This window comes from Dermochelys coriacea, chromosome 25, assembly GCF_009764565.3.
Source record: "Dermochelys coriacea isolate rDerCor1 chromosome 25, rDerCor1.pri.v4, whole genome shotgun sequence".
In the NCBI taxonomy this organism is placed as follows: Eukaryota; Metazoa; Chordata; order Testudines; family Dermochelyidae; genus Dermochelys; species Dermochelys coriacea.
Window position 1 is genome coordinate 8,763,283 of NC_050092.1, and position 27,062 is coordinate 8,790,344.

General features: G+C 42.9%; 1 protein-coding gene across 9 annotated transcripts in view; it reads left to right on the forward strand.

Annotated features, from left to right (window-relative positions):
• Positions 1-27,062, forward strand: part of KDM4B (lysine demethylase 4B) — a 224,851-nt gene that overhangs the window by 30,567 nt on the left and 167,222 nt on the right. For 6 of the 9 annotated variants that reach the window (XM_043502586.1, XM_043502585.1, XM_038383771.2 and 3 more), the window contains 4 exons: positions 2,058-2,220; positions 12,201-12,376; positions 15,127-15,241; positions 19,162-19,355. In XM_043502586.1, coding sequence (XP_043358521.1) covers positions 2,080-2,220; positions 12,201-12,376; positions 15,127-15,241; positions 19,162-19,355 — 626 coding nt within the window. In that variant the 5' untranslated portion in view covers positions 2,058-2,079. Of the gene's footprint in view, positions 1-2,055; positions 2,221-12,200; positions 12,377-15,126; positions 15,242-19,161; positions 19,356-27,062 lie in introns of all 9 variants that reach the window. The other 3 variants (XM_043502584.1, XM_043502588.1, XM_038383773.2) reach the window with 1 other exon arrangement.

Genomic DNA, 27,062 nt, shown 5'->3' on the forward strand with positions numbered 1-27,062 from the left:
CCAGTAATCTGGGAAAATTAAACACCACCGCGGGTGCCTCTAAGAGGCAATACATTCTGACTTGCAAGCCCCGAGTCTGAGTATAGCCGAGAAAACTTCTAATAAACAGGGAAAGGAGCCTGGCGTTAATTTGGGAAAACATCCTGATTCGCACACATCTGACCATGAGCCCAGGGTACATTGGCCAATGGCCTTTGCCTCCGTTTCTCACCTTGCAGGGTGAAAGTCCAACAAATGTCCCTTTAACATGCCACTCCCTGCTCCCTCCACCCCACCCCATTTACAGCGGCTGTCCTTGGTCACCGGAGACTCAGAGTTCAGAATTGCATTCATGTGAGTTCACCTGCCATGGGGAGGTGGGGGAGAGGGACGTCAAGCAATTCCTTGGTTGCTGCTGCTACAACTGCTCAGTTACCACTGTTCACTCTGTGTGGCTGCATGCTTTTGTTTGTTGTGCCACCATTCACTTCACTTTTCCATCATCTGCTTCGCCGCCGATGGCCCTGTGCCATCACCTTCTGCTGCCACCTGCCTCTTTACTGTGACCTCTGCGAGTTGGTCTGTTGAGGTTCCATCCAGCTCTGTGATTTTAGCAGCTAGTGAGGGAACCTCACTGCTACTGCAGGCTGAGCAGTCTCTTCCACAGAAATGCTGTCCTGCAGCAGGTCTAAGGCTACGTCTATGCTAGCACTTTTGTCAATATAACTTTTGTTTCTCAGGGGGGTGAAAAAACACCCCTTTGAGTCTCATAAGTTACACCATCAGAAGCACCGATGTGAACATTGCTGTGTCGGTGGGAGACTCTCTCCCACCGACATAGCTGCTGTTGCTCATTGGAGGTGGTTTAATTACTTATGTCTACGGGAGACCTCTCTCCCGTCGGCATAGAGTGGCTACACAAGCGATCTTATAATGGCATATCTGCATCGGTACAGCTGTGCTGCTGTAAGCATGCTAGTGTAGATATGGCCTGTGGCTCATCACTTATATTTGATTAGAGCTGAAATCACTGATAGTGATCGCTTAACACAACAAAAGAGACTCGATGGAGCCTAATCAGCTCTGTTTTTAAACAGTGGAGAGGAGCCGGTCAAATGGTGCCTGATTCTGAGAAGCCCACACCGCCAGGCGGAAACACCTGTCCCCACCCTCTCTCCCTCCACTGCGATTTGGCATCTGAACCTCATGTCAGTGAGTTTAGTTCAGTTGAAGGTGACCCCCTCAATCAGGACAGAGACTTCAGCTCTGCGTACCCTATGGACCTTTCAGCGGCACAGCTGTGTCACTGTAAGGTCTCCTGTATAGCTGCTCTTTGTTGGTGAGAGAGCTCTCTCCTGTCGGCATAACTAAACCACCCCAATGAGCGGCATTAGCTATGCTGGCAGGAGAGCCTCTCCCACTGACACAGCGTGTCCACACCAGCACTTTTGTGGGTGAAACTTACGTTAGCGGGGGGGGGTGTTTTTTTCACACCTGGACCAACAAAAGTTTTACTGACAAAAGTGTTCGTGTAGACAGAGCCTTAGTACAATCCTGCTGGTCTTTACTCTTACAGTAAGGATAGCAACATTTCATTACTTCTGCATTCAATACTAAAGTGATTTGTAACCCAACACCAGCCAAAATTGATCTCTTGGGCAACACAGCTCTGTCTGCTGGATACCTAGGCGTAATAGGTGTGTTCATGTAAATACAGTCTGGCCATGAAATCTTTCTCTCTCCCCCCCCCCATCTCATCGCTAAATGTCAGGGAAAAGCGTGTTCAGACCTTGCTTACAATTTTTGTTTACAGTTGTTGTGGCTCTGCATAGTGTACATGGGCACTGATTATAAAAATATAGTGTTAAAATTGTTTCTGGCAAAAAGCTCCCCATCTCCTTACCAATGGGGCTCTGAAATGTTTGATCAGTGGGGAAAATGGAGAAACTTGCATATGTTTATCTTGAGATTTGTGCAAGAGAATGTGAAGAAAGGAATGTTTTTTCCCTTTTAACTTGTTTGCTTTCTTTCTCTCTCTCTCTGCCACTTCCCCAACCCTTTGCCTTTTCATTTTTCAGGTGCTGAAAACTCACTGGAAACATGGGGTCTGAAAACCCAAGTCCACAGAACCCTGGCTGTAAGATCATGACCTTCCGTCCCACCCTAGAGGAGTTTCGGGACTTTGGGAAATACGTTGCCTACATCGAATCACAGGGAGCTCATAGGGCAGGGCTTGCCAAGGTGAGCTTGATCTCGACGTACTGGATTCGTTTTAGAGAAATTGAAAACCTCGTAGGTGGAAACGTCAGCACTGGGTTTATGAACAGTTGTACTGGATACAGTATCTCAGTTGAGAAGTACCCATTATGTTGCAAGAAAGGTGTCTGGGGACAGGTGTCTACAAAACAGTACTAGCGAGAAATAGTTTCCTCTTATTTAGTGTTGCTCTTTTTGAGTGTTATTGAAGTTGTCCACATGTAACGTGCATGGATAATCGAGGCAAAAATAGCCGCCTGTGTGTGTCTGGCTGTAATTCGTATGTTGTTTGGAACTAGAACATTTTTGTTAATGAGGAGGCATAATGGCCAGACCATTGGGATTATTCCCTATTCTTCAAACATGATAGCTGATCTTTCATTTCCGTCTGGAGAGCTAGACACTGACTTGTGTTAATGTAATGTCTGAAAGACTATCTAATAGCACATTCCCCTTTGCACTGAAGCAGCATGACCTATAGTTAGAATGTGTTCTGGGAGTCAGAACTCTGAGTTTTGCTTCTGGTTCTGCTGTGAACATGCTCTGACCTCAAGTAATTTTACATAGGATGCAGCTTTTAAAATACCAAAGGCAGCTGATGCCCAAATCCCAATGGACCTCATTCCCTTCGGCACCTTTGAAAATCATACCTGTAATTTTTTTTTTTTAAAACAAAAGGAAGTATTTTTTCACACAGTGCACAGTCAACCTGTAGAACTCCTTGCCAGAGGATGTGTGAAGGCCAGGACTATAACTGGGTTCAAAAAAGAACAAGGTTAGTTCATGGAGGATAGGTCCATCAACGGCTATTAGCCAGGATGGGCAGGGATGGTGTCCCTAGCCTCTGTTTGCCAGAAGCTGGGATGGATCACTTGATGATTACCTGTTCTGTTCATTCCTTCTGGGGCACCTGACATTGGCCACTGTTGAAAGATCGTGTAGTGGGCTAGATAGACCTTTGGTCTGACCCACTATGGCCATTCTTATGTTCTTTGAGCCTGTTTGTCCATCTGTAAGAAGTAGTCAGTATTCCCCCTGATAGGGAGATGAGTGGGTTTATTGTGAAGTGCTTTGAAATAGTTTGAAAAGTGCTGTTTGGTGTAAATTATTACTACATTCCCATGCAGCATATGTGCCAACTATCCCTGCCCTTTAAAAAGCACCCTTAGTTCAGTGTAGTTCAAAGATATCCCTATTTTTCTTCCCAAATGTCTCTGTTTGCTGATGTCAAGCTGGCAGGCGTGTATGAGCTAAAACCCTGGACGTTCAGTCAGAAAAGATTTCTGATTCTGCAGTGTTTTTAAAATTTATTTTTATTTTTAATGATCAAATAATCCTTGTATAACATTTAGTGTTAATCCTTGTAATAAATGTATTGAATAAACATGGCTGGTGATTAGTCAGAGAAGTAGACGTCTTCAGTTTGTCCTCCTTTAGGGGAAGAGGAAAATGGGGTAAATTTTGTGAAAGACACTCAGTTGATTATAAAAATAAAACCATTCCTAGTTTAAAAAATATCTATTCCAATTTTTGTCTAATGTCTCAGAGTTGAAAACAAAATGAAACTAAGGAATGGGCCATTGTGAGATGGTCATATCTGATTTCTAAGTTTAAATACTATAAACACAAATGTTTGAGAAAATCAGGGCAAATTAACAAGGATGAATCCTTTTGTGAGCATATCTTGTGGTATCACAGATTGACTAATTTGTCCTAACAAGGCAGATATACACTTGGCATTTAATGGAACAAAATAGAGCACACACATAGAAAAGTAGCTGTTAGGCATGAGCAAATAGCTCCTTGTTAAAACATAGGTCAATTACTGCTTTTATTACAATTGCAAAATGGAGCCTGGTATTGATAAAAAGCTCTCCATGCAATGTTTCCTCTCTCACTCAAGTATACTAATGATTTAATTCTCTCTGAGTCTTCTGGAGTAGATTATTGTAACTAGTCTAAAAGCTGTTGGTGAACTCAAATCTCAGAAAGAGGTAGCTTTTCCAACAGTACTGTGTCTTCAGCTTTGCAGAATATTGGTTTTGTGCCTTGACAGCTTTATCCAGACAGGGCCTTCTAATTGGCAGAAAAGCCCACCTTACTCTGGAGAACCCATTTCCCTGACAATCAAATCTAACCTTCCATATCTATCAATCATAATTAATCTCTTTTTTTTTGTTTAAATTCATGTTTTATTCTTCAAGTTTGAAATAGGTTTCCTCATTGTCCTTCGACATGCACTTTCCATGCACAAAGGAATCTCCTCAGCATTTAGGCCTAGAATTATTCTGTTTAAACTGACACTTTCACCTTCCAAACTCTGCACGGCTCTGCAGCGCCTTTTCATACCTTCAGCATTTGCCTGAAAGAGCAGGGAAACCGTGGGATATCTATCCTTAAGGAGAGCCAGTGCTTATATCTTTTGTGGCTCACATCTTAAAACGAGCACTCTGTCCGTTGTCTTTGAATTTTTGTCTTGCCTTTTCCCTTTCTAGACCTTTGTGGCTGAGTCTAAGACTATTATCTCTACCTAGGAGTTTCCCCAGCAGATTTCCCTGACCAGTGTGGACACACTTTTTTTGCGGGGGTGGGGAAGACCTGTGCTTTACAGCACAGCAGACCCCCAGGTGGCATCTAGTGTAGTTTTATAACACTGCTTTTAGCACAGTTCTCAGACAAAAATCCCCATCTGTGCCAGCCAGGGAAACTGTGCTGGCAAAAACTATTTAGACATGGATGTTTCTGGTAGGGCTACAGCCATACTATGAACAGGACCACTGTCTTTTCATCAAATTTTGATTTTCTTTATGATAAGCCTCTTCTAATGGTTTTCATTGCTTAAAATAGAAAGGATTCCTTTTCAATCCAGCTTTGCAGCTAATGGCCTCTAATAAGCATATGAACTCTAAATTTGTGCCCCTTTATTTACTTCAGCTAAGTGCTAGCTGTAATGTCTATTTATGGCCTTTTATTAAGCAAAGTAACAAGAAATATTGCACTGGAGTAAAGGCAGTTGGTTTGAAATAATCATACTGAGTACTTAGAGCTTTGTTTTCCAAGCACTTTATAAACCACTAGCTACCTAATTAAGCTTCTCAATGCCCCTGTGAAGAAGCTGAATATTTTGATTTTCCAGATGGGCAGAAAGGCCTAGAACACAGTTCTTCTCGTGTGGTAGTTTGTTTTTTTTTTTTGTTTTTTTCCCTATCTATTTTACATGACTATCCTGCCACATTGCCTGAGTTTGAAGAGGACTGAAGTTTGCTTACTCCCTTTGTGTCCCAGTCTATCAGCCTCTTCTTGTAGCAGTGTCTTGTCAGTAGGACAGATGAGTTGAAATCCTGCCTAGATATTGAAATTTAACAGTGTTGTAAGTAGGTTTCCCAGACATGGCTAAAAATTTTGTTTCGCTGATGGTGGAATCTAACTGTGGCTTAATAGTGTTCTTGAATTGTGCTACGCAAGGTTTTAGCATGGTTTAGAGAGAGGTTTAAAAATGGTTAAGCTCCTGTCTGTGCTTTGTGACAGAATTGCTTTCTAACCAGGTTTGGGACAGTAATATTGTAACCAGCTTTCCTAACATGTTCAAAACATAGTTTGTGTCCATTCTCTGTTCATTAGGTCTCCCGACTCTTTTGTGTGGAACTAGGGTGGCCAATTTTGGTTGGACGTATTCCTGTAGGTTTCATCACATGACATCTTTAATTCAAGATTAATCTTTAATTCCTGGAAATGCCAGAACAATCGTGGAGGGTTGGCAACCCTATGTGGGAGTGCTCTTAGAACCCAAGAAAGGGGAAAAAATTCATAGGAAGGAGTTGTAGACCAAGCTGGATGAGCAAGCATCTTAGAGAGGTGATTATGAAGAAGCAGAAAGCATACAGGGAGTGGAAGATGGGAGGGATCAGCAAGGAAACCTACCTAATTGAGGTCAGAAGATGTAGGGATAAAGTCAGAGAGGCTAAAAGTCGAGTAGAGTTGGACCTTGCAAAGGGAATTAAAACCAATAGTAAAAGGTTCTATAGCCATATAAATAAGAAGAAAACTAAGAAGGAAGAAGTGGGGCCGCTTAACACTGAGGATGGAGCGGAGGTTAAAGATAATCTAGGCATGGCCCAATATCTAAACAAATACTTTGCCTCAGTCTTTAATAAGGCTAAAGAGGATCTTGGGGACAATGAATCATAGAATCATAGAATATCAGGGTTGGAAGGGACCCCAGAAGGTCATCTAGTCCAACCCCCTGCTCAAAGCAGGACCAAGTCCCAGTTAAATCATCCCAGCTAGGGCTTTGTCAAGCCTGACCTTAAAAACCTCTAAGGAAGGAGATTCTACCACCTCCCTAGGTAACGCATTCCAGTGTTTCACCACCCTCTTAGTGAAAAAGTTTTTCCTAATATCCAATCTAAACCTCCCCCATTGCAACTTGAGACCATTACTCCTCGTTCTGTCATCTGCTACCATTGAGAACAGTCTAGAGCCATCCTCTTTGAAACCCCCTTTCAGGTAGTTGAAAGCAGCTATCAAATCCCCCCTCATTCTTCTCTTCTCCAGACTAAACAATCCCAGCTCCCTCAGCCTCTCCTCATAAGTCATGTGCTCTAGACCCCTAATCATTTTCGTTGCCCTTCGTTGTACTCTTTCCAATTTATCCACATCCTTCCTGTAGTGTGGGGCCCAAAACTGGACACAGTACTCCAGATGAGGCCTCACCAGTGTCGAATAGAGGGGAACGATCACGTCCCTCGATCTGCTCGCTATGCCCCTACTTATACAACCCAAAATGCCATTGGCCTTCTTGGCAACAAGGGCACACTGCTGACTCATATCCAGCTTCTCGTCCACTGTCACCCCTAGGTCCTTTTCCGCAGAACTGCTGCCGAGCCATTCGGTCCCTAGTCTGTAGCGGTGCATTGGATTCTTCCATCCTAAGTGCAGGACCCTGCATTTATCCTTATTGAACCTCATTAGATTTCTTTTGGCCCAATCCTCCAATTTGTCTAGGTCCTTCTGTATCCTATCCCTCCCCTCCAGCGTATCTACCACTCCTCCCAGTTTAGTATCATCCGCAAATTTGCTGAGAGTGCAATCCACACCATCCTCCAGATCATTTATGAAGATATTGAACAAAACGGGCCCCAGGACCGACCCCTGGGGCACTCCACTTGACACCGGCTGCCAACTAGACATGGAGCCATTGATCACTACCCGTTGAGCCCGACAATCTAGCCAGCTTTCTACCCACCTTATAGTGCATTCATCCAGCCCATACTTCCTTAACTTGCTGACAAGAATGCTGTGGGAGACCGTGTCAAAAGCTTTGCTAAAGTCAAGAAACAATACATCCACTGCTTTCCCTTCATCCACAGAACCAGTAATCTCATCATAAAAGGCGATTAGATTAGTCAGGCATGACCTTCCCTTGGTGAATCCATGCTGACTGTTCCTGATCACTTTCCTCTCCTCTAAGTGCTTCAGGATTGATTCTTTGAGGACCTGCTCCATGATTTTTCCAGGGACTGAGGTGAGGCTGACCGGCCTGTAGTTCCCAGGATCCTCCTTCTTCCCTTTTTTAAAGATGGGCACTACATTAGCCTTTTTCCAGTCATCCGGGACTTCCCCCGTTCGCCACGAGTTTTCAAAGATAATGGCTAAGGGCTCTGCAATCACAGCCGCCAATTCCTTCAGCACTCTCGGATGCAATTCGTCCGGCCCCATGGACTTGTGCACGTCCAGCTTTTCTAAATAGTCCCTAACCACCTCTATCTCTACAGAGGGCTGGCCATCTCTTCCCCATTTTGTGTTGCCCAGCACAGCAGTCTGGGAGCTGACCTTGTTAGTGAAAACAGAGGCAAAAAAAGCATTGAGTACATTAGCTTTTTCCACATCCTCTGTCACTAGCTTGCCTCCCTCATTCAGTAAGGGGCCCACACTTTCCTTGGCTTTCTTCTTGTTGCCAACATACCTGAAGAAACCCTTCTTGTTACTCTTGACATCTCTTGCTAGCTGCAGCTCCAGGTGCGATTTGGCCCTCCTGATATCTTTCCTACATGCCCGAGCAATATTTTTATACTCTTCCCTGGTCATATGTCCAACCTTCCACTTCTTGTAAGCTTCTTTTTTATGTTTAAGATCCGCTAGGATTTCACCATTAAGCCAAGCTGGTCGCCTGCCATATTTACTATTCTTTCGACTCATCGGGATGGTTTGTCCCTGTAACCTCAACAGGGATTCCTTGAAATACAGCCAGCTCTCCTGGACTCCCTTCCCTTTCATGTTAGTCCCCCAGGGGATCCTGGCCATCTGTTCCCTGAGGGAGTCAAAGTCTGCTTTCCTGAAGTCCAGGGTCCGTATCCTGCTGCTTACCTTTCTTCCCTGCGTCAGGATCCTGAACTCAACCAACTCATGGTCACTGCCTCCCAGATTCCCATCCACTTTTGCTTCCCCCACTAATTCTACCCGGTTTGTGAGCAGCAGGTCAAGAAAAGCGCTCCCCCTAGTTGGCTCCCCTAGCACTTGCACCAGGAAATTGTCCCCTACGCTTTCCAAAAACTTCCTGGATTGTCTATGCACCGCTGTATTGCTCTCCCAGCAGATATCAGGAAAATTAAAGTCACCCATGAGAATCAGGGCATGCGATCTAGTAGCTTCCGTGAGTTGCCGGAAGAAAGCCTCATCCACCTCATCCCCCTGGTCCGGTGGTCTATAGCAGACTCCCACCATGACATCACTCTTGTTGCACACACTTCTAAACTTAATCCAGAGACACTCAGGTTTTTCCACAGTTTCGTACCGGAGCTCTGAGCAGTCATACTGCTCCCTTACATACAGTGCTACTCCCCCACCTTTTCTGCCCTGCCTGTCCTTCCTGAACAGTTTATAACCATCCATGACTGTACTCCAGTCATGTGAGTTATCCCACCAAGTCTCTGTTATTCCAATCACGTCATAATGGTAGCATGACAAATGGGAAGGAGGATATAGAGGTAGATATTACCATATCAGAGGTAGAAGCGAAACTGAAACAGCTTAATGGGACTAAATCGGGGGGCCCAGATAATCTTCATCCAAGAATATTAAAGGAATTGGCACCTGAAATTGCAAGCCCATTAGCAAGAATTTTTAATGAATCTGTAAACTCAGGAATAGTACCGAATGATTGGAGAATTGCTAATATAGTTCCTATTTTTAAGAAAGGAAAAAAAAGTGATCCAGGTAACTACAGGCCAGTTAGTTTGACATCTGTAGTATGCAAGGTCCTGGAAAAAATTTTGAAGGAGAAATTAGTTAAGGACATTGAAGTCAATGGTAAATGGGACAAAATACAACATGGTTTTACAAAAGGTAGATCGTGCCAAACCAACCTAATCTCCTTTTTTGAAAAAGTAACAGATTTTTTAGATAAAGGAAATGCAGTGGATCTAATTTACCTAGATTTCAGTAAGGCATTTGATACCGTGCCACATGGGGAATTATTAGTTAAATTGGAGAAGATGGGGATCAATATGAACATCAGAAGGTGGATAAGGAATTGGTTAAAGGGGAGACTGCAACGGGTCCTACTGAAAGGCGAACTGTCAGGTTGGAGGGAGGTTACCAGTGGAGTTCCTCAGGGATCGGTTTTGGGACCAATCTTATTTAATCTTTTTGTTACTGACCTTGGCACAAAAAGTGGGAGTGTGCTAATAAAGTTTGCAGATGATACAAAGCTGGGAGGTATTGCCAATTCGGAGAAGGATCGGGATATTATACAGGAGGATCTGGATGACCTTGTAAACTGGAGTAATAGTAATAGGATGAAATTTAATAGTGAGAAGTGTAAGGTTATGCATTTAGGGATTAATAACAAGAATTTTAGTTATAAGCTGGGGACGCATCAATTAGAAGTAACGGAAGAGGAGAAGGACCTTAGAGTATTGGTTGATCATAGGATGACTATGAGCTGCCAATGTGATATGGCTGTGAAAAAAGCTAATGTGGTTTTGGGATGCATCAGGAGAGGCATTTCCAGTAGGGATAAGGAGGTTTTAGTACCGTTATACAAGGCACTGGTGAGACCTCACCTAGAATACTGTGTGCAGTTCTGGTCTCCCATGTTTAAAAAGGATGAATTCAAACCGGAGCAGGTACAGAGAAGGGCTACTAAGATGATCCGAGGAATGGAAAACTTGTCTTATGAAAGGAGACTTAAGGAGCTTGGCTTGTTTAGCCTAACTAAAAGAAGGTTGAGGGGAGATATGATTGCTCTCTATAAATATATCAGAGGGATAAATATAGGAGAGGGAGAGGAATTATTTAAGCTCAGCACCAATGTGGACACAAGAACAAATGGGTATAAACTGGCCACCAGGAAGTTTAGACTTGAAATCAGACGAAGGTTTTTAACCATCAGAGGAGTGAAGTTTTGGAATAACCTTCCAAGGGAAGCAGTGGGGGCAAAAGATCTATCTGGTTTTAAGATTCTACTCGATAAGTTTATGGAGGAGATGGTATGATGGGATAATGGGATTTTGGTAAGTAACTGATCTTTAAATATTCAGGGTAAATAGGCCAAATCCCCTGAGATGGGATATTAGATGGATGGGATCTGAGTTACTATAGAAAATTCTATCCTGGGTATCTGGCTGGTGAATCTTGCCCATATGCTCAGGGTTTAGCTGATTGCCATATTTGGGGTCGGGAAGGAATTTTCCTCCAGGGCAGATTGGAGAGGCCCTGGAGGTTTTTCGCCTTCCTCTGTAGCATGGGGCATGGTTGACTGGAGGGAGGCTTCTCTGCTCCTTGAAGTCTTTAAACCATGATTTGAGGACTTCAATAGCTCAGACATGGGTGAGGTTTTTCATAGGAGTGGTGGGTGACATTCTGTGGCCTGCGCTGTGCAGGAGGTCGGACTAGATGATCAGAGTGGTCCCTTCTGACCTTAGTATCTATGAATCTATGAAACCCATTCTAAAACAGTCTTTCTAACCCAGTCCTGATCTACTGTTCCAGGGAAAGTACTTTAGCATTTCTCTATCAAGAATAATGTATAAAAAATCATCAGGCTAATTCTGCTCCTGTTTAGTGTAGGGAGAGCTTGAAAGCTCAGAAGGGTATAATAATCTGTAGACTTTAGTGTGACAATCTCAGCAGGGTTTGCCAGCCTTCTGCACATTACTATTGGTCCCAAAATCATTCCATGAAGCAAATTAAAAATAGAGGGGTATTGCAGGTATCCAATGGAAAAGAAGTTCCGCGGTATGGGCCTATTCTAACTCCTAGTGATGGCAGTGGGAGTCTTGAGTTGGAATGGGTCCTACGCTGAGGCACAACATACTGCTAAATGGGGAAATTCCTTGTGATTTTTACCAGGTTTTATCTCCTATTTTCCATTTTGGGGTAAAATCAGAGTCCTCATGTGGAACTTACATAATTATAACCAGAAAAGAAGCAAGTTACTAACTGAGCTATACCAAACAATGTCAGCCTTGTGAATCTCCCCACTTTTAATTGTTTTTCCCCCAGGGAGAGGTTCATGTCACTAGAAATCTCTAAAAGGCTCTGAAATCAGTAGGTGTGGGTACTGTCTTGTAATAGGGCTGATAGTGGATTTATTACAATTTCTTTGGGTGGCAGGAGAGAAAAAAAAATGCCACCTTCCAGGAAAGGAGGATATAAACTATTTTGATGTACAGTGGAAGACTAAACTAACTTCAAAAAATATTTCTCACCATTGATCTTCGTCTGGTGCAGCTCCATCAGTGGGAGGGCTTGTAGTAGACGGGCTGCAGCGTTTTAACTACTGTCACCTAGGCCTGCTCTGAGCAGGATTAGATGACATGATGGTTAAAATGCATGTGGCTGGTCTGTAGTAGCTGGAGGACTGCAGCAGTGTGAAATATGGCTACACTAGCATTTGTCTTAGCAAAAGTTAAGTGTCTGCGTGGCATAGATGTGACTTTTGTTTTTCTTTCCTCCTCTTCCAGGTGATTCCTCCCAAGGAATGGAAGCCCCGAAAGACTTACGATGACATCGATGATATGGTCATCCCAGCGCCTATCCAGCAGGTGGTGACTGGGCAGTCGGGGTTATTCACCCAGTATAATATACAGAAGAAACCCATGACGGTGGGAGAGTACCGGCGTCTGGCCAACAGTGAGAAGTATGTATTTGTTTTGAGTGACAATCTGGTGCGGTATTATGGATTGGGAGGGGCAAATGGAAAGCCTTTTTTCTTTACAAGCTGGGAAGGAATTGCAGCCAACCTTGTTAAATTGTAAACATTCTGTTGGGAATGGCTTGTACTTGTAGTGTTTCCGATTCATAATTGGAGGAGGTTATGCTGGAGCATCCTTATATATTCTGCCAAATCCGTGTCTGAAGGCTCTATTTGATGGCTGTCTTCTCAATGGATATACATCTCACTGAGAAAATGGGTATGGGATCCATAGAAGGACAATTGCTTCTGAGGCTCTGGAGCCATTTATCTTGGCACGGTGGCTTGCCAAACTGGTAGCCACATGGAGAATGTGCCACATGTGTTTTAGTGCCTACATACAATGCCGATGGTCTTGGAAGTGTGTATGCTAGTGATTGTGGCATGCGTGCCTCTCTAAATATGTGGGGATGTTTCAGGACACTGTGTGGCAATCACTTAATCTCGCCCAACTCACCAGCTATATCCTCCTTCTAAATTTGCACATCCAGAGCTGTGGAGTATCTTGTTCTTTGGTTCTGGGAACTTCGATAACAGTAGGATCAACATAAAAATATACCTAGTAAAAAAATGTATGTGTAACTTGTATCCTTGATTTGGTTTAATTCCCCACTGCTAACAGGCTCCTTTTGGCAAATCACTTAACCTCTATGCCTTATCCCCATTTTACAGATAGGAAACTGATATTTCCATACTTCACATAAGTATTGTGAAAATATATATTTTTCAATATATGAGAGGTGCTTATGTACACAGAGTTCATAGGCAGTAAGTTTTATGTAGCTAAGAATTAAAAGCAACATGCATATTGAATAACCTGAGCATGTCTTATTTTTTTTTTAAGTTTAGTCCATTTAAAAAAACTTCTTCAGAAATATCAGCATTGGAAAATGACGAGTGTAAAAGAGAAGGCTGTTGTGTTTAAGCTACAGGATTAGGAGCAAAAAGAACTGGGTTTTGTTCCTAGCTTTCTCATTGACTTACTATGTGATCATGGGCAATTCACTTCACCTCTGTCTGTCACAAGAAATGGGGATAATACTTCTATATTAGTGGTCCTCAAACTTTTTATGTTGCACCCCCTTTACCCGTAATGTACTCTATCTGGGGGCTGTGGCTGGGAGTGGGACTGGGGGCGGGCCAGGCTGCAGAGGGAGGGCCAAGGGATGGGGCCTTGGCTACGGGTGAGGCTGAGGTTGGAGCCAGAGTGGATCTGGGTGGTGCTCCCTCCCCGCCCCTCGTGAGGGCCGGGAGCAGGGCTGCATTGGGGGGCCAGGTCAGGACCAGGAGCTGAAGTTGGGGCCTCAGCTGGGGCTGGGGCCGAGGCCGGAGCTGAGTTTTGGGCAGAGCAGGGCTGGGTGGTGCTCTCTGCCTGCCCCCAGTGGGGGCTGGCCTGGGCCCTACTGCGTCCCTCCAAATGTTGCTTCGGGGCACGCTCCACGATTTGGGGACCACTGTTATGTATCTTCCAGGAGCATCGTAAGGCTTAATTCACTGATGTTTACAATGTGTTCTGAGATCAGTGTATAGAAGCTGCTATAAAAATGCATTAGCAGTATTGTAAAAAAGCAGAGAGGGAACTAAGCCAAAGCTTATGCTCAAATAAATTTGTTAGTCTCTAAGGTGCCACAAGTACTCCTTTTCTTTTTACGGATACAGACTAACACAGCTGCTACACTGAAATAAGCCAAAGTACATGCCCACTCTAAAACCTATAAACCAGTTGCAGTCTAAGTTCCGTCTAAGGTGCATGGCCACGCAGCTGCCTATTAAGCGCCGCGCAGGCGCTCAGGGCTGTGGCAGGGAGAGATGCCTCTCCCCGACGCTGCCACGGTGCCCTTCCCCCAGCCCAGCCCCGGACCTGATGCAGCTTGGGGACAGGTGCCCCTTCCCTGGCCCTGAACCTGCCACAGCTGGGGGACAGGCGCCTGACCCAGCCCGGTCCTGAACCTGCCATGTCTGTGGGAAAGGCGTCTCTTCCCCCAGCCCAGGTGCTGCTGCAGGAAGAGAGATCTGGGGGAGGGAAACCTCTCTCTCCCCACCGTAGCCTTGGGGAGCCCCACTGCATCCCAGAGCCTGCACCCCCAGCTGGAGCCCTCTGCCCCAGTCCTGAGCCCCCTCCTACACTCCAAACCCCTTGCCCCCACCCTGCCACATTAATTTTGTTATGTGCATCAATGTGGAGGTGATGTCACACATCACCTCCATACTGGTGCACATAACAAAATTCATTCCGCCCATGGATGGGAAAAATTAGAGGGAACACTAGTTGCAGCCAATCAGTTACAGTAGGCAGAACAGAGTGATTAACTAGGTGTTCTGATAGAGGTTTCTCTGGGTCTGCTATGTAGCTCAAAGTATAGAAGACCCTAACTGTACTTGCTTAACATCTAAATATCATCTTCGGTACCAAGGCATCTATTCTGGTTGTAAGGCATGTCTAGTCTGAGATAGTATTTTAATGGCTCTATAAGCTGGTATAGCAGTTCACTCTGGGACTGATTATATCACCACTGCACCTTTCCTCTCCATTACCTACTGCTATGGAGAGTCTGCTGTCCAAACCATAGCTTCCAGCTATTCCTATGCTAACCTCAAAGCTGAGCAGTTTATTCATTTATGTAGTCTCTGATGAACATAAATTGCTAAGGTCTGTGACTTTTCCTAAACTCTTAGCTTTTCCCTTTGCTGGTCAGGTACTGTACTCCTCGCCACCAAGATTTTGAAGACCTGGAACGCAAATACTGGAAGAATCTGACGTTCGTCTCACCAATTTATGGGGCAGATATCAGTGGCTCACTATATGATGCAGTAAGTGCTATGTACATAGTTTTCAGCTGCTTGTTAGATGGACCATAACATTTAGTGCCTACTGAATAAATAGCAATAATACGTCATTTGCAACACCATTCAAAAAAAGGCCACTCAGTTAGAATTGAATGTCCAACCAGATGGATTAGGAAAAACAAGCACACCTGCCACCTTCCCTTTTCGGGTGGTTTTTTTTTCCTTTTGGAAAAGCAGCCAAAGAGTGAAATAGCTTTCTGCTGAAGTGCTGTGGCGATCCGGAAACACAACACTTCAGGTCTTGTGCTCATAATAAAAAATGATCTTCACTATCTGTAAATACAACCTTTTAACTGAAAATAATGCTCATTTATATAAACTGATAAATCTCTTATTTTAATACGTCTAAAATGTTTGGTTAATCTGGAGAGCTTTGTTTATAGGCTAGTATTTTAGAATCCAAGTATCATGGCAAATAAACAGATGCTACATTATATTAAATATAAAGCTAGATTTGACCAGTGAAGGGTCTTTTCTATCCTTAATATCTGATTTTTACAGTCTTCACCTATTTGTAAACTACCTAAACTGTAATTCAATCTGCCACACTTAATAAAGGGATACTCATTTTTTCTCTTTAAATACGTAAATGCAGATTTATATAAAATATTTTAAAATAACTTCTAAACCAGACACAAATCTATAAAATATTTGTTATTAAATATCTATATTTTTTTGTACACTGAAGTGGGATTTTAAGAAAAACTCTGCGTTGGTCTAACTCTGCTCCTGTTGAAGTCAATGGTGAAAACATCAGTGGAAGCAGAGTTAAACCAATGCTGAAAGCTTTTGAAAATCCCATGCTGGATGTTCGTATATAAACCATTTTAGCTTCATGGATGAGTAGGAAAATTTATTTGGATTTCTAATTCTTCATTTTGGTTATAATTGTCCTGTACACCTGCCTACACTGAGCTGGAATAAAAAGTGAACACGTTTCACGGGCTAGACCCCAATATCCAGTTAGAACTACAGGAATTATTTAGGTAACTGTAATATCTCCGAGGAGTGGACACTGTTTTTATTGGTTGCGAGTGTACTACTTTTGTGTGTTCACTGGGGAAAGTAACTAGATAGTGGTTATAAAGAACTTCTAAAAATCAGACTAAGGTTCTCTTTGAAGAGAAGAAATATATACAATGGTCCCCTCATGCTTATTTCCTTTTGAGTAGAAAACTGCATCTCTGGAGTGTTGACTGACTGGTTGTAATATTTAGACAGTTAAAATGAGATCACACTGTCAAACGTGTAGTGCTTCTGTGTACACAACAGAGCAAACATTGAGAACAAACATTTTACACTCGAGCTTCTTGACTGTATAAAGAAAAATCCATTTTCTCTCTAAACCCCGCCCTCCCCTCCCCGCAAAATCTGACTTGGAATAAATGCACGTTATTGAGGCCTTCCACAGCAGTGGTTACTCAAAATGTTCGTTGACTTAGATACATTAATATTAGTATCTCTTGCATGCCTGTGGCATTTTCCAGTGATGATAACCTGGGCCAAATATAAAGCTGATTTTTTTAAAAAGACTTTTCAAAATTGATTTTTGCACCTGTATTTGAACCTTATAAGTAGTGGTTATTTACTTCAAATAAACAGATAACATGTAATTGGTTTACCAGACATTTAAATGTATGCACATACTCTTGGTAACTGGCTTTGTCTAAGTATTGTGACAGGGTTGGGCCAGATGGCTACAGGAGAGTAATAGAAGGCAGATATATTAGCCCCAGGTTAAGTACGGGGTTAGATAACAGGGAAGGTTCCAGAACAATCAGGAGCCTTCTGGAGATAATTAAGACAGGTAGAACAACTGCAGCCAATCAAGAAGCTGTTAGAATCAATTAAGGCAGGCTAATCAGGGCACCTGGGTTTAAAAAGGAGCTTCCTTCAATTTGTGGTGGGTGTGTGAGGAGCTGGGAGCAAGAGGCACTAGGAGCTGAGTGAGAATGTAGACTGTTGGAGGACTGAGGAGTACAAGCAATATCAGACACCAGGTCCTGTGGTGAGAATAAAGAAAGTGTTGGGAGGAGGCCATAGGGAAGTAGCTCAGGGAGTTGTAGCTGTTGCACAGCTGTTCCAGGAGGCTCTCTAGACAGCTGCATTCCACAGGGCCCTGGACTGGAACCTGGAGTAGAGGGCGGGCCTGGGTTCCCCCCAAACTTCCCAATTCCTGGTCAGACACAGGAGGAGTCAAACTGGACTGTGGGTTCAGAAAAATGGCCAAGCTGAGGGCCGCCATGAAGCTCCAAGGCAAGCAAATCCGCCAATAAGTGCAAGACCCACCAAGGTAGAGGAAGAACTTTGTCACAGTATTTATGTTGCTCCCATCACTGAGGTATTGGAATGCTCAAATATGTAGTTACGTTACAGCTGTTGTGCTACTTCCTTTCATGTTTTTTACTGCGATGCTTTCTGTGGTGCTGTGCAGGTTGATGTAAAAGTGGAATCAAGGGACACTTACTTTAACGTGTTCCATGTTTCCATGTATTGCAAAGTGCATTTGAATTGGTCCTTGACATAACAGTAAAGCTACTTTAACGTGGTTGTGAAAAAGGGTTAATTTAACAGCCATTTAAATTGTTAAGTTAAATTGCTTTTCAAAAGCAAGAGTGTGGATGCAATTTGAATCTCTACTAATCCTATAGGTGCTGCAAGCAAGCTGCAGCAGGTATTTCAAGAACAATTTTGAATACATATTGGGCACTCAGGGGGCGGGGGGAAAGAAAGGGTACTGTTAGCTTGCTTTTGGAAATTCTATACTTGGTAAACTTTTACGCTACCAGCTTGTGCTCATCTGTGGTCTTACCAGGCTTTACTGAGATGGAGAAAAACAACTAACAGGAACTGTTAAACTTTTTTCTCCCCACTGTTAATTCTCTTATCTTGAAAATGGAAAAATTCCACATCCCCATTTTGTCTTTCTGACTTCTCTATGCCAGCATTTGAGGTAGGAGACTGTAATTTACTTTGGTTTTGCATGTATTCACATTAATTAAGGGCACTTTTGAAAGCATTGCATCTAACAGTCTGTTCAGTGAAGGACTGCTGCTGCTTTAGAGCCATCTACTGGTATAGGCACTATACAGTCCAGTGCACTTGATCTGTGTTCCCAAAGTGGATCCTTCACTTGAAAGTTATTTGAAAAGAGCATGTAAGTTTACTTTACAGTTACTCATTTTTATTTTTCGGATTGAGTTTCCCAGTGGTGGAGCCCCCACAGAACACACACGCCTACTCTGGAGATAATGCAGCTTCTAATTAAACACTGTCTTGAAGCCTTGCCAAAAAAAAGTAGCAAAATCTTTCCTTAGTGTATGGTGAACATTTATTTTAAAAAAGCAAATATATTGGAGTGATTGGAACTTAAAGGGATTGAATTAGTGCAGACACAGAAGCCTGCTTGGAAAACACAAGATGCTAGAATAAATGTATATCCAAATTTTAGGCTTTAAAGAAAGGTAAAATTTTGGATGTGAGCCTTTTAACCTTTTTGTGTATCTTGTAGCTTTTGTAATCACTTGGATGGGAGGAGATGTAGGGCATAAACTGCACTGTGTAAAATATATGTATTTTTTAAAAAAGATTCATCTATTTATATGAATGAGTAGCATCTAACTTCATATTAACCAAGATAAAAAAAAATTGCAAGGTCTATCACTGTTGTATTTCAGAGCATGCACTGATCCCTCTTTTGGGCTCAGGAAGTTAGCTGTCCTTTCTTTATGATGTGTAGTATTGTACCTAGGACGTACCTGACTTCATCAAATTTTGGAGACAGGATACTGGAGCAGATCAAGGATTATCAGTCTGTTGTGCTAAAGCAGCTCCTGATATGTTTCTACTTTGACTATGCTGAATGGAGTCCTCTTGTCTTGTAGGACGTAGAAGAATGGAATATTGGGAATCTGAACACCCTGTTGGACATGGTGGAGCATGAGTGTGGGATTATCATAGAAGGTGTGAACACCCCCTACCTTTATTTTGGCATGTGGAAAACAACATTTGCATGGCATACTGAGGACATGGATCTCTACAGCATCAACTACCTGCATTTTGGGGAGCCGAAATCCTGGTAAGTGGGTAGAATGCCTATGAGAGAAATAATCGTGAACCTTTGTCTCTGCTCAGACACTACCCTAACCTAATTTTCTATCTCTGTGTAAGGTCTTGTGTATCACCCCAGTACATAACCTTGATAGGAAGCCAACTGCTGGTAATTGACCATAAAATGAAAGTGAATATATTTGGTCATAAAGTTGACATCACTGTAAGTTAGTACCCCTTAGACTTCAGATTAGTTATACTGACATAAACAGCTTGCTGCTTTCATTAAACAAAAAACTCCTGAAAACCCAGTCTTACACTAGCATTCCTTTGTAGGCTATTCCAACAGAGGTCTACACAAGCTCTCTTTCCCCACTTTCTCTCCTACTTGCCATTTGAATACATTATCTTTCCTTTGCTTTTCTGTCTTTCTTTCTCACTTTGAAGTGCAAGTCCTGGCTCTGACATCATTCTTTAAGGGTGTCCATAAGAAAACAGCGCTCTTGAGGAGGGAAAGGGCTAAAAACAGTGAGAACTGTATTTCAGCAGTTGAGACTTTTTGTAATGAATGCGCAGGATTGAAGTTGAGAGACATAAACAAACAGTGATAGTGAAACATGAGCACTGCTGAAGCACTTCAGTACTGAAACACTGCAGTACTCACATTTTGCTGTGGGGCAGAAGGCATCTGTTCCCTTAAGCTTCTGTGGTTCAATCTGTAAGATATTCCCAATCTCTGGAGGCAATTGAGGGAGTTGCTTCTTCCTGGCTGATTCTTGAATCAGCATATTAAGTATTTTTTGGAGTTGTTTATGCATCGCTTGGTTAGAACTAACTTTCTATGAAAATGATCAGTAAATGAGGTGAAATGGGGGAGTCAGGGAAGATGGAATTGAATAGCTTACAAAAAGTCTGTATATTTGGTTTCCACAGGGCTCCTTCTGTTTAAAAGTATAACCAGAGAGACTTGGCGACCCAAAAGAATGATTTGCTGGGCATCTTGATGTGACTAATAAATATTGACATTTGCATGCAAATTCAAGCTTAAATGTCACAGTAAAGCTATTGTCACTGTGCTCTGGCACTGGCAGACAAGATCTTCTCATCTCTCAACAATGAGTCCCCAGTGATGCCACTTATCTCCAGGCTGATAGAGCCTGTGGGTGTATGAGAGCTACCAGGAGGAAGGAGCCTGTAATGAATAAATATGGCAGTCCTTTACTATGCAGAGGGAATGGGGAGGAGGGGCTGGTCTATGACACATTCAGCCGTCGTCTTGATGCATATCTTTAATATCTGCCATTGGGTGATGCAAACTATTTTTCTGGCTCACCTGGCTTCACAGTTTCTCTTATTCAGGCAGAGGTGAAAGGACATACAGGAGCAGTTATGCACTCTGTGATAAACTAGTGTGACTTGAGGAGAAGTGGATCTCTGGGCTCTGAATAAAATGTGACAAACTTTCATTTTAGATACCATCAAATTGTCTTTGTCTTTGGAAGCAGCACATCCAAAATCCTCTTTATTTGGTCCCTGGTCTCCACTAGGTGGTGCCAGAGATGCATCAGAAATTTTTACTATCCTTTAACTACAGCACTGAACATGAGGAAAGGTAAAGCGGAAGGTCTTGGTTCTGGTAGTCTAAAGCCACACATGAGTATGTAGATGTAAGTTGCTGTAAAATGCGTGCTCTAAAATGCTATGTGCAGAACCCATATTTAATGAAAACAGGGTTTGCATTGGGGACATATGGTTTTAATGATACCCAGTCACTCCTTTACACATTTGTGCATAGTCAGCCCCTTTTCCTTAGTTTCCTTGAGTTTTTCATTCTGTACCCAGAAGAGGAGTGTTGCCTTCGGAAAACAGGAATGAGACCAGTTTATTTCTGAGAAAAACATAAGCCCAGCACCAAAATAGTAGCTGCTGTTTTTGTATACAAAGACCCTACGCAGCAGCATTTGGATTTTGTGGGTGAAGGTTTAACAATAGAGTCCAGAGAAAAGCCATTTTTAACTGGCACTCTGTGTATTGGGCCTGACTTGAAATGTTGCCCTTCTACCCTGCATTTTTCCAGTTTCACAAATTCTTCTTGTAGTAATACAAGTAATGAGCAGTAATGCGTATCAGGACAACCAGCTCTTCCTGTAAAGCTGTTGTGGCTTCCCTCAAGACCAGTTCTGCATTAAACAGTGGGATTCCCACAAGCTAGCCCCTGTTTCTGTGGGAGAAGTAGAGCTTTTAGCTAAAGATGACTGTGTGTATGTTGCACAGTTATCTAAAGGAGGCAAAACAGAGAACTGAAAGCTCAACCTGTGTAGTAGAACCAGCAGCTGCCGAACTGCTTAGAGGGTTTAATCTGCTTTTGTTTCTCTCATCTTGCTCAGGAGTTGGGGGTGGGGGCAGGTGAAGCAAGAGGAGACCTGCAAAAACTGAATCCCAGTTCCTAGTGGAGAAGTAAAGAGGAAACACAGATGTTGGAGAGAGCAATCACCAGACATTTGTGTGTGGGGTGGGGAAGAGAAATGCTAAAACCTGCCTTTAAAGGGACTTATGAGATGTTGCGTGTGTTTGTTTTTTGTTTTTGCCCATTAAAATCACAGGAGAGTACTCTGCAAGTGGTGGAGAGCTGATTGTGCCATGTTTAGTGATGGAGGGTGGATAAGATTTTAGAGTAACCCTGCCATTCAGTAGCTGGGCAGGTTTTGAATTGTAACCAGTTACATAAAGTAAATATTATGAAAAATAAGGATGTTGAGGTCAGGTCATGGGTTGGGCAAAACATTTTTCTGTTGGGCTGAGCTTGTTATATAGATGACAGTCTCTAACACAAAGGTAGATGTGTTGTGACAAGATGCCATTGCTGGTTTGGCAGGACTTCTGCTGTTCCCTTAAGCATAAGGCTAGAGCATGTCACTCACCCAAGTCTTTTCCTCCTTGCTCTTCACTCTGACAGCTCCAATTAATGATTTCTGAAGCTCTTCTATGAAAGCACATTGTCTGATAGTCTGGAGTCTGCAAACTGCTCTGAGCAGACCTGAGAACTTTCAGGCATACTAGCCAATTCTCATCTCCCAGCTATGGTTGCAGTGCTGCTACAAGTCGGTCGGGGGAGCTCCTGAACTTCAGAGCAGAGACTCCTGCTCAGCGGGCTGGCCTCAGAGATGTCTGTAATGATGGTTCTGTTTTTCTGGCCGCACCTCTTTGGAAATTTCCCAGCTTCCTTCATCCTTTTTATAGACTATTCGACCCTGGCAATGATCATTTTAGAGGCACCTCAGGGAATAGCAGGAGTGCAGAGAGTTACAAACTCTACCAGTTTGTCCCTGTGTCTTGCAATAATAGAGGGAGGGCTATTGTTAGGTTGTCAGCTAAAGATGTTTCTACACTGAAACTGAATGATCCCTTCTATATTGGTAGTCTTCCACCTGCTCGAAATAGTCCATCAAATAAATAAATATCCCCCCCAATCTATATCAATATTTTTCTTATCCATGTCATTTTTTTTAGGTTTCTTTAGTTTAATCCAGAGTGAGGCTGTCAGGTCTCTAGTGAATAGTCCTGCTTTGCAATGGAGGGGATCTTGCCTAGCCTAAGAGGCTGCTTCTCCTCCTCCTGCCGGGAAGGGGGCAGAAATCAGGCTGAATGAGTTTGCCTCCCAGACTCTGGCCCTAGTGGTTCTGCTGGAATTATCCCCCTCCAAGTTTTACTTTTCAGTGGACTTGGTAAAGGGAAGAAACCCTTCAACTCTCCTCAGGGAGGGTGAGGAAAATTTGGACTGTGGAAAGTCACCTCAGGACTCTTTCCAGTGAAGATTAAGTGAAAATGGTAAGGGTCTCACAGGAGAGGGAGGTATGTGATGTGACATGGGAGAGAGATTTTGTGTGGATAAATCTCAGAGGGGAGTGTGCCTAGAAGAAGTCACTGTGGCGTAGCCTCTCCATTCCTGTCCCCAGAGATTCTGGGGTAAGTCAGCCTCTCACAAAGCATGGATTGTGTATGTGTATGGGAGTTGCAATGAATGTTTGCATTTTAGCGGATAAAGATGACTTCTTAGTACCCTGAGTATAAGCTGTTTGGTTGTACAGCTGCTTGTTGTGTATCTATTTCATTGTGTAGAAGCCCTGGTGCCAACACCTCCTTGTGTTACTTCACTTTGATAGACTGAGCAGAACAAACTGTCGCAAAATCAGTTCCTTCTCCAGTCTCGTTTCCAAGGGAAGCAAATGAGAAATGTTCAGAGTAAAGTGAAGTGCGCAGACAGTGGAAGGTCATCCAGTGATGAGAGAGAGAGAGAGAAGGCATCAAGAAGGGCAGCTTTCTCTATGCTTCCAAACTCTCACTAAACAATTCCCTGAGTCCCTCAGCTTCTAGATCAGGGTTAGTCAATTATTTTTTTGTCAAGATCCAAATTTCTTGGTTAAGGTATAATCAAGGATAGACTCCAGAGAACATAATAATAAAGCAACAGCGAAGATGATGACTAAATAAAAAGATTTTGGGGTACATTCAAAAGTGTCTGGCGGTCCAGATTTGACCCGCGGTCCACGTATTGACTTACCCCTCTTCTAGGTCATCGTAACACACACACCCTGAGAGAAAAGGCGGGTAACAGTGTCTTTCCTCAGCTGGTGCTGTTCCTGCTGTAGAGATCAACCCAAACGGGGAAGTGTGTTTGCTTGCCTCTTGTCAGAGAAGCTTGATCATGTCTCCTTTGATGCCCCAATGTTCAGATTAATCTGTAGCGTGTTGTGATGACCATGTGGCTGTCTCAAGCCCAGCAGAGGCCATGCTTTGAGACGTGAGGTAGGAAGGGGGCACCTGGCCTCAAACACACATTTCAGGAAACTTTGAGCTGTTGAGTAATTTCATTTTAAGCTTCACCGTCATGGAGCTGCCAGATTGAGTCTCTTGCTTGCATGTCTCTTCCCAATTATAATATACTGTTCCTCTTACATTAGTAGCTTAATTACAACCTTTTCATAGTCTGTCTTCATTTTCTAGTTCGAATTTATTCCAGTTTACAGCCTGTATTAAACCTCTTGTGGTAGGAGTTTTTACTGTATCAATTATACGTATTATGTATAATTACCTTATATACCCATATGTGGAGCTTTAAAATGCAGCAAATTATCAAATGACGTTAACAGGAGACTTGACTTTATAATGACAAAAGCAACTAAATTGAATGCCAAGACCAATGTTCTCTGCTCATCACGCTCTGCTGAGGGATGTCTTTTGTCTCAGCCTTTGTGAACTCAAAAGTTTGTGTTGAAGAGTGACAATAGCAATGCTACAAGGTTATATATACTGAGTTTATATAAGCTCTCCTATATCCTATGTTGAAGCTTGGTCACTATATCCACTCAAAACTGCAGTAGCAGTCATGCACATTTAAGGTACCTGAATCAGCCCTTGAGGGGATAACACTGCTTTGCACTGTCTGTTGCCATCTGAAGATTTCCAAGTGCTTTCCAGACATTGCCTCGAAACAGCCTTCTGAAGTAGGTGAGTGTTAATATGTATCCATTTCACAGAGCAAGTTAGTAGCAGAACTGCTATGTTGGTTCCCTTTATGCATCTTGTTTAGTCTGCTGAGATAGTTAGAGAATTAATTCCTCACTTAGAGGGTGCGGTTAATTACAGTCGAACAATTTTGAATTGCGTTCTGGGCTTTAGAAGAGCTGGCCATTGAGGTTAAAGCTAATATAGTTGTTGTTCTACCCTTGTCCTGAAGTGTACATATAATGAGTTACATTTGAAATATGTCCCTTCCCTAGTATGAAGAATTCTTCAGTATCTAAACAAGTCCTTAAATTGTGAATGAGTTTGATACTATGGGTTTAGTTGGCTATGTACATGAGACAGTAAGTCTCATGCTATTAGGCAGCCTCAGATCTGTGTGTGATAAGGGTGTGTCTTAGATGTTCTGAGAGCATCCCCACGTATGAATAGTTGCACTATTTGATCTTTTCCTTTCTTCCAAACACCAGTGGAATAACATTCTTGAAAACTTTCTCTCCAAAAACACAGCTTGAGTCAAAACAATGGGGGAGGACGCTTCCCTGCATAGGATAAATCTCTGTCCACAATGGTCAGGAAAACCGTATGAGAAACTTGCTTGCCTCAGCCGTGTTTAGGCAAGGTTGGTTCTAACTAGCCTGTTTCTGATCCCAGCATTGTTAGGGCCTGAATCCCCATATTTTTCAGTGGAGATGAAATCGGAAGATACATTTGACACATGGTTGATTCTATGCTAAAATATTGTTTATCTGGAAATGGAATGCATTTGAGAACCCTCCTTCCTTCTTTCCTGACCAATGGCATATACTGTAGCAGCTGCAAATGGAAAAGAGCTGATGGTTTTACTGCAGATTTTTTTTTTCATTATTGTCTCAGGGTGCATTGCAGCTGTCTTTGCCAGAACCCTTGCCCTCCCTGTCCTCCAGGATAGAAAATGTTAATCCCTCAGGAGTGATCTTGGATAAAGAAAATGACCTGCCTAATGCTGTTGTGAAGCTCAGCTATGCCAGCTTCTTTCCTTCCCTGTTCTAAATGTATAGGCAGGACATTTTATCCTTGCTTATCCCCATTTCCCCTATGTGATGTTCTTTACCCCCCATGCACATTAACACACCCTCACATATGTTGCAATTTCCTTTGAGCTTGGTGCAATCTCATTTAAGACTGCTGGGTTAAATTGTCTGGCAACAGGGGCGAGTTGGGAGGGGTATTTGTCCCTCACCCCATTATTGCCTTCTGATTATTACTCTTTCAAGGGGGCCATAGCACAAGGATGTTCAAATGTTAAATCAATCATTTGTGATGATCAGACTTGATTAGTGGGATCCCTCTAACCCCGTACACTCTGGAGAACATGCGAGTCTCTTAAGGGTAGATTAGCTAGAAGCTTGACTGTGCCTATTGACCTTTAGGAAACTGAGAGCACTTTAAATACATTGCACGGAGAATTTTTTCCTTTTGATTCAGCTTCATGTAGATATTTCTCTGCTATGTTTATTTTCTTCACTCTTTTTGCTTTGGGAGATTTTCACGAGAAATTTTTTTTCCCCAGTGACACCTTCAGCAGCCTCACACAGGAAGCATGTAGGGCTGGCTTGTTTTAGTATTTGTGCACTGCGCACTTGCATTGTTTGCATGTTCCATTCTGGCAGGAGAGATTTATGGATGTGGAGAAGTAGGGGGAAGGCCATTCATGCAGCGACAGGAAATTTGTGAGCTGCAGGGAGCCATCCAGCCTCTGTTTCTCCATATAATCTGTTTTATGGTTCTGCAGTTTTGGATGGAGGGAGGGTAGAATTTATGGTGGTGGTTGATTTATGGATTAGCTGAAGCACCATTTGCGCTTGGGGTGATTTGCCAAAGCAAGGCTTTTTTCAGTTGATTGTGGGGGACGGGGAAGGGTTGGGTAATGCATATTTCCTTTATTTCTTTCAATGTGGGATATTAAGAGGCAGAGCAGCTTCTCCTTCCCCCTCCCCCACCCATTGCAGTCACCCAACTGTGTTTGGTTAAAGCTGCTCTGGAATGAGGCTTCTGCATTAAGAATCTGTTTGTGCATGTTGATCACTCTGGGATTCATGAAAGGAATGATGTATTGAGATGCAGAGTTGCATCCCCGTGTAATTCAGTGATAGATGGGAGGAATGCAGCAGAGAGTTATTAATACAGGCTTTCAGGCTTCATATACCGCAGTCATTAGTTAATCAATACA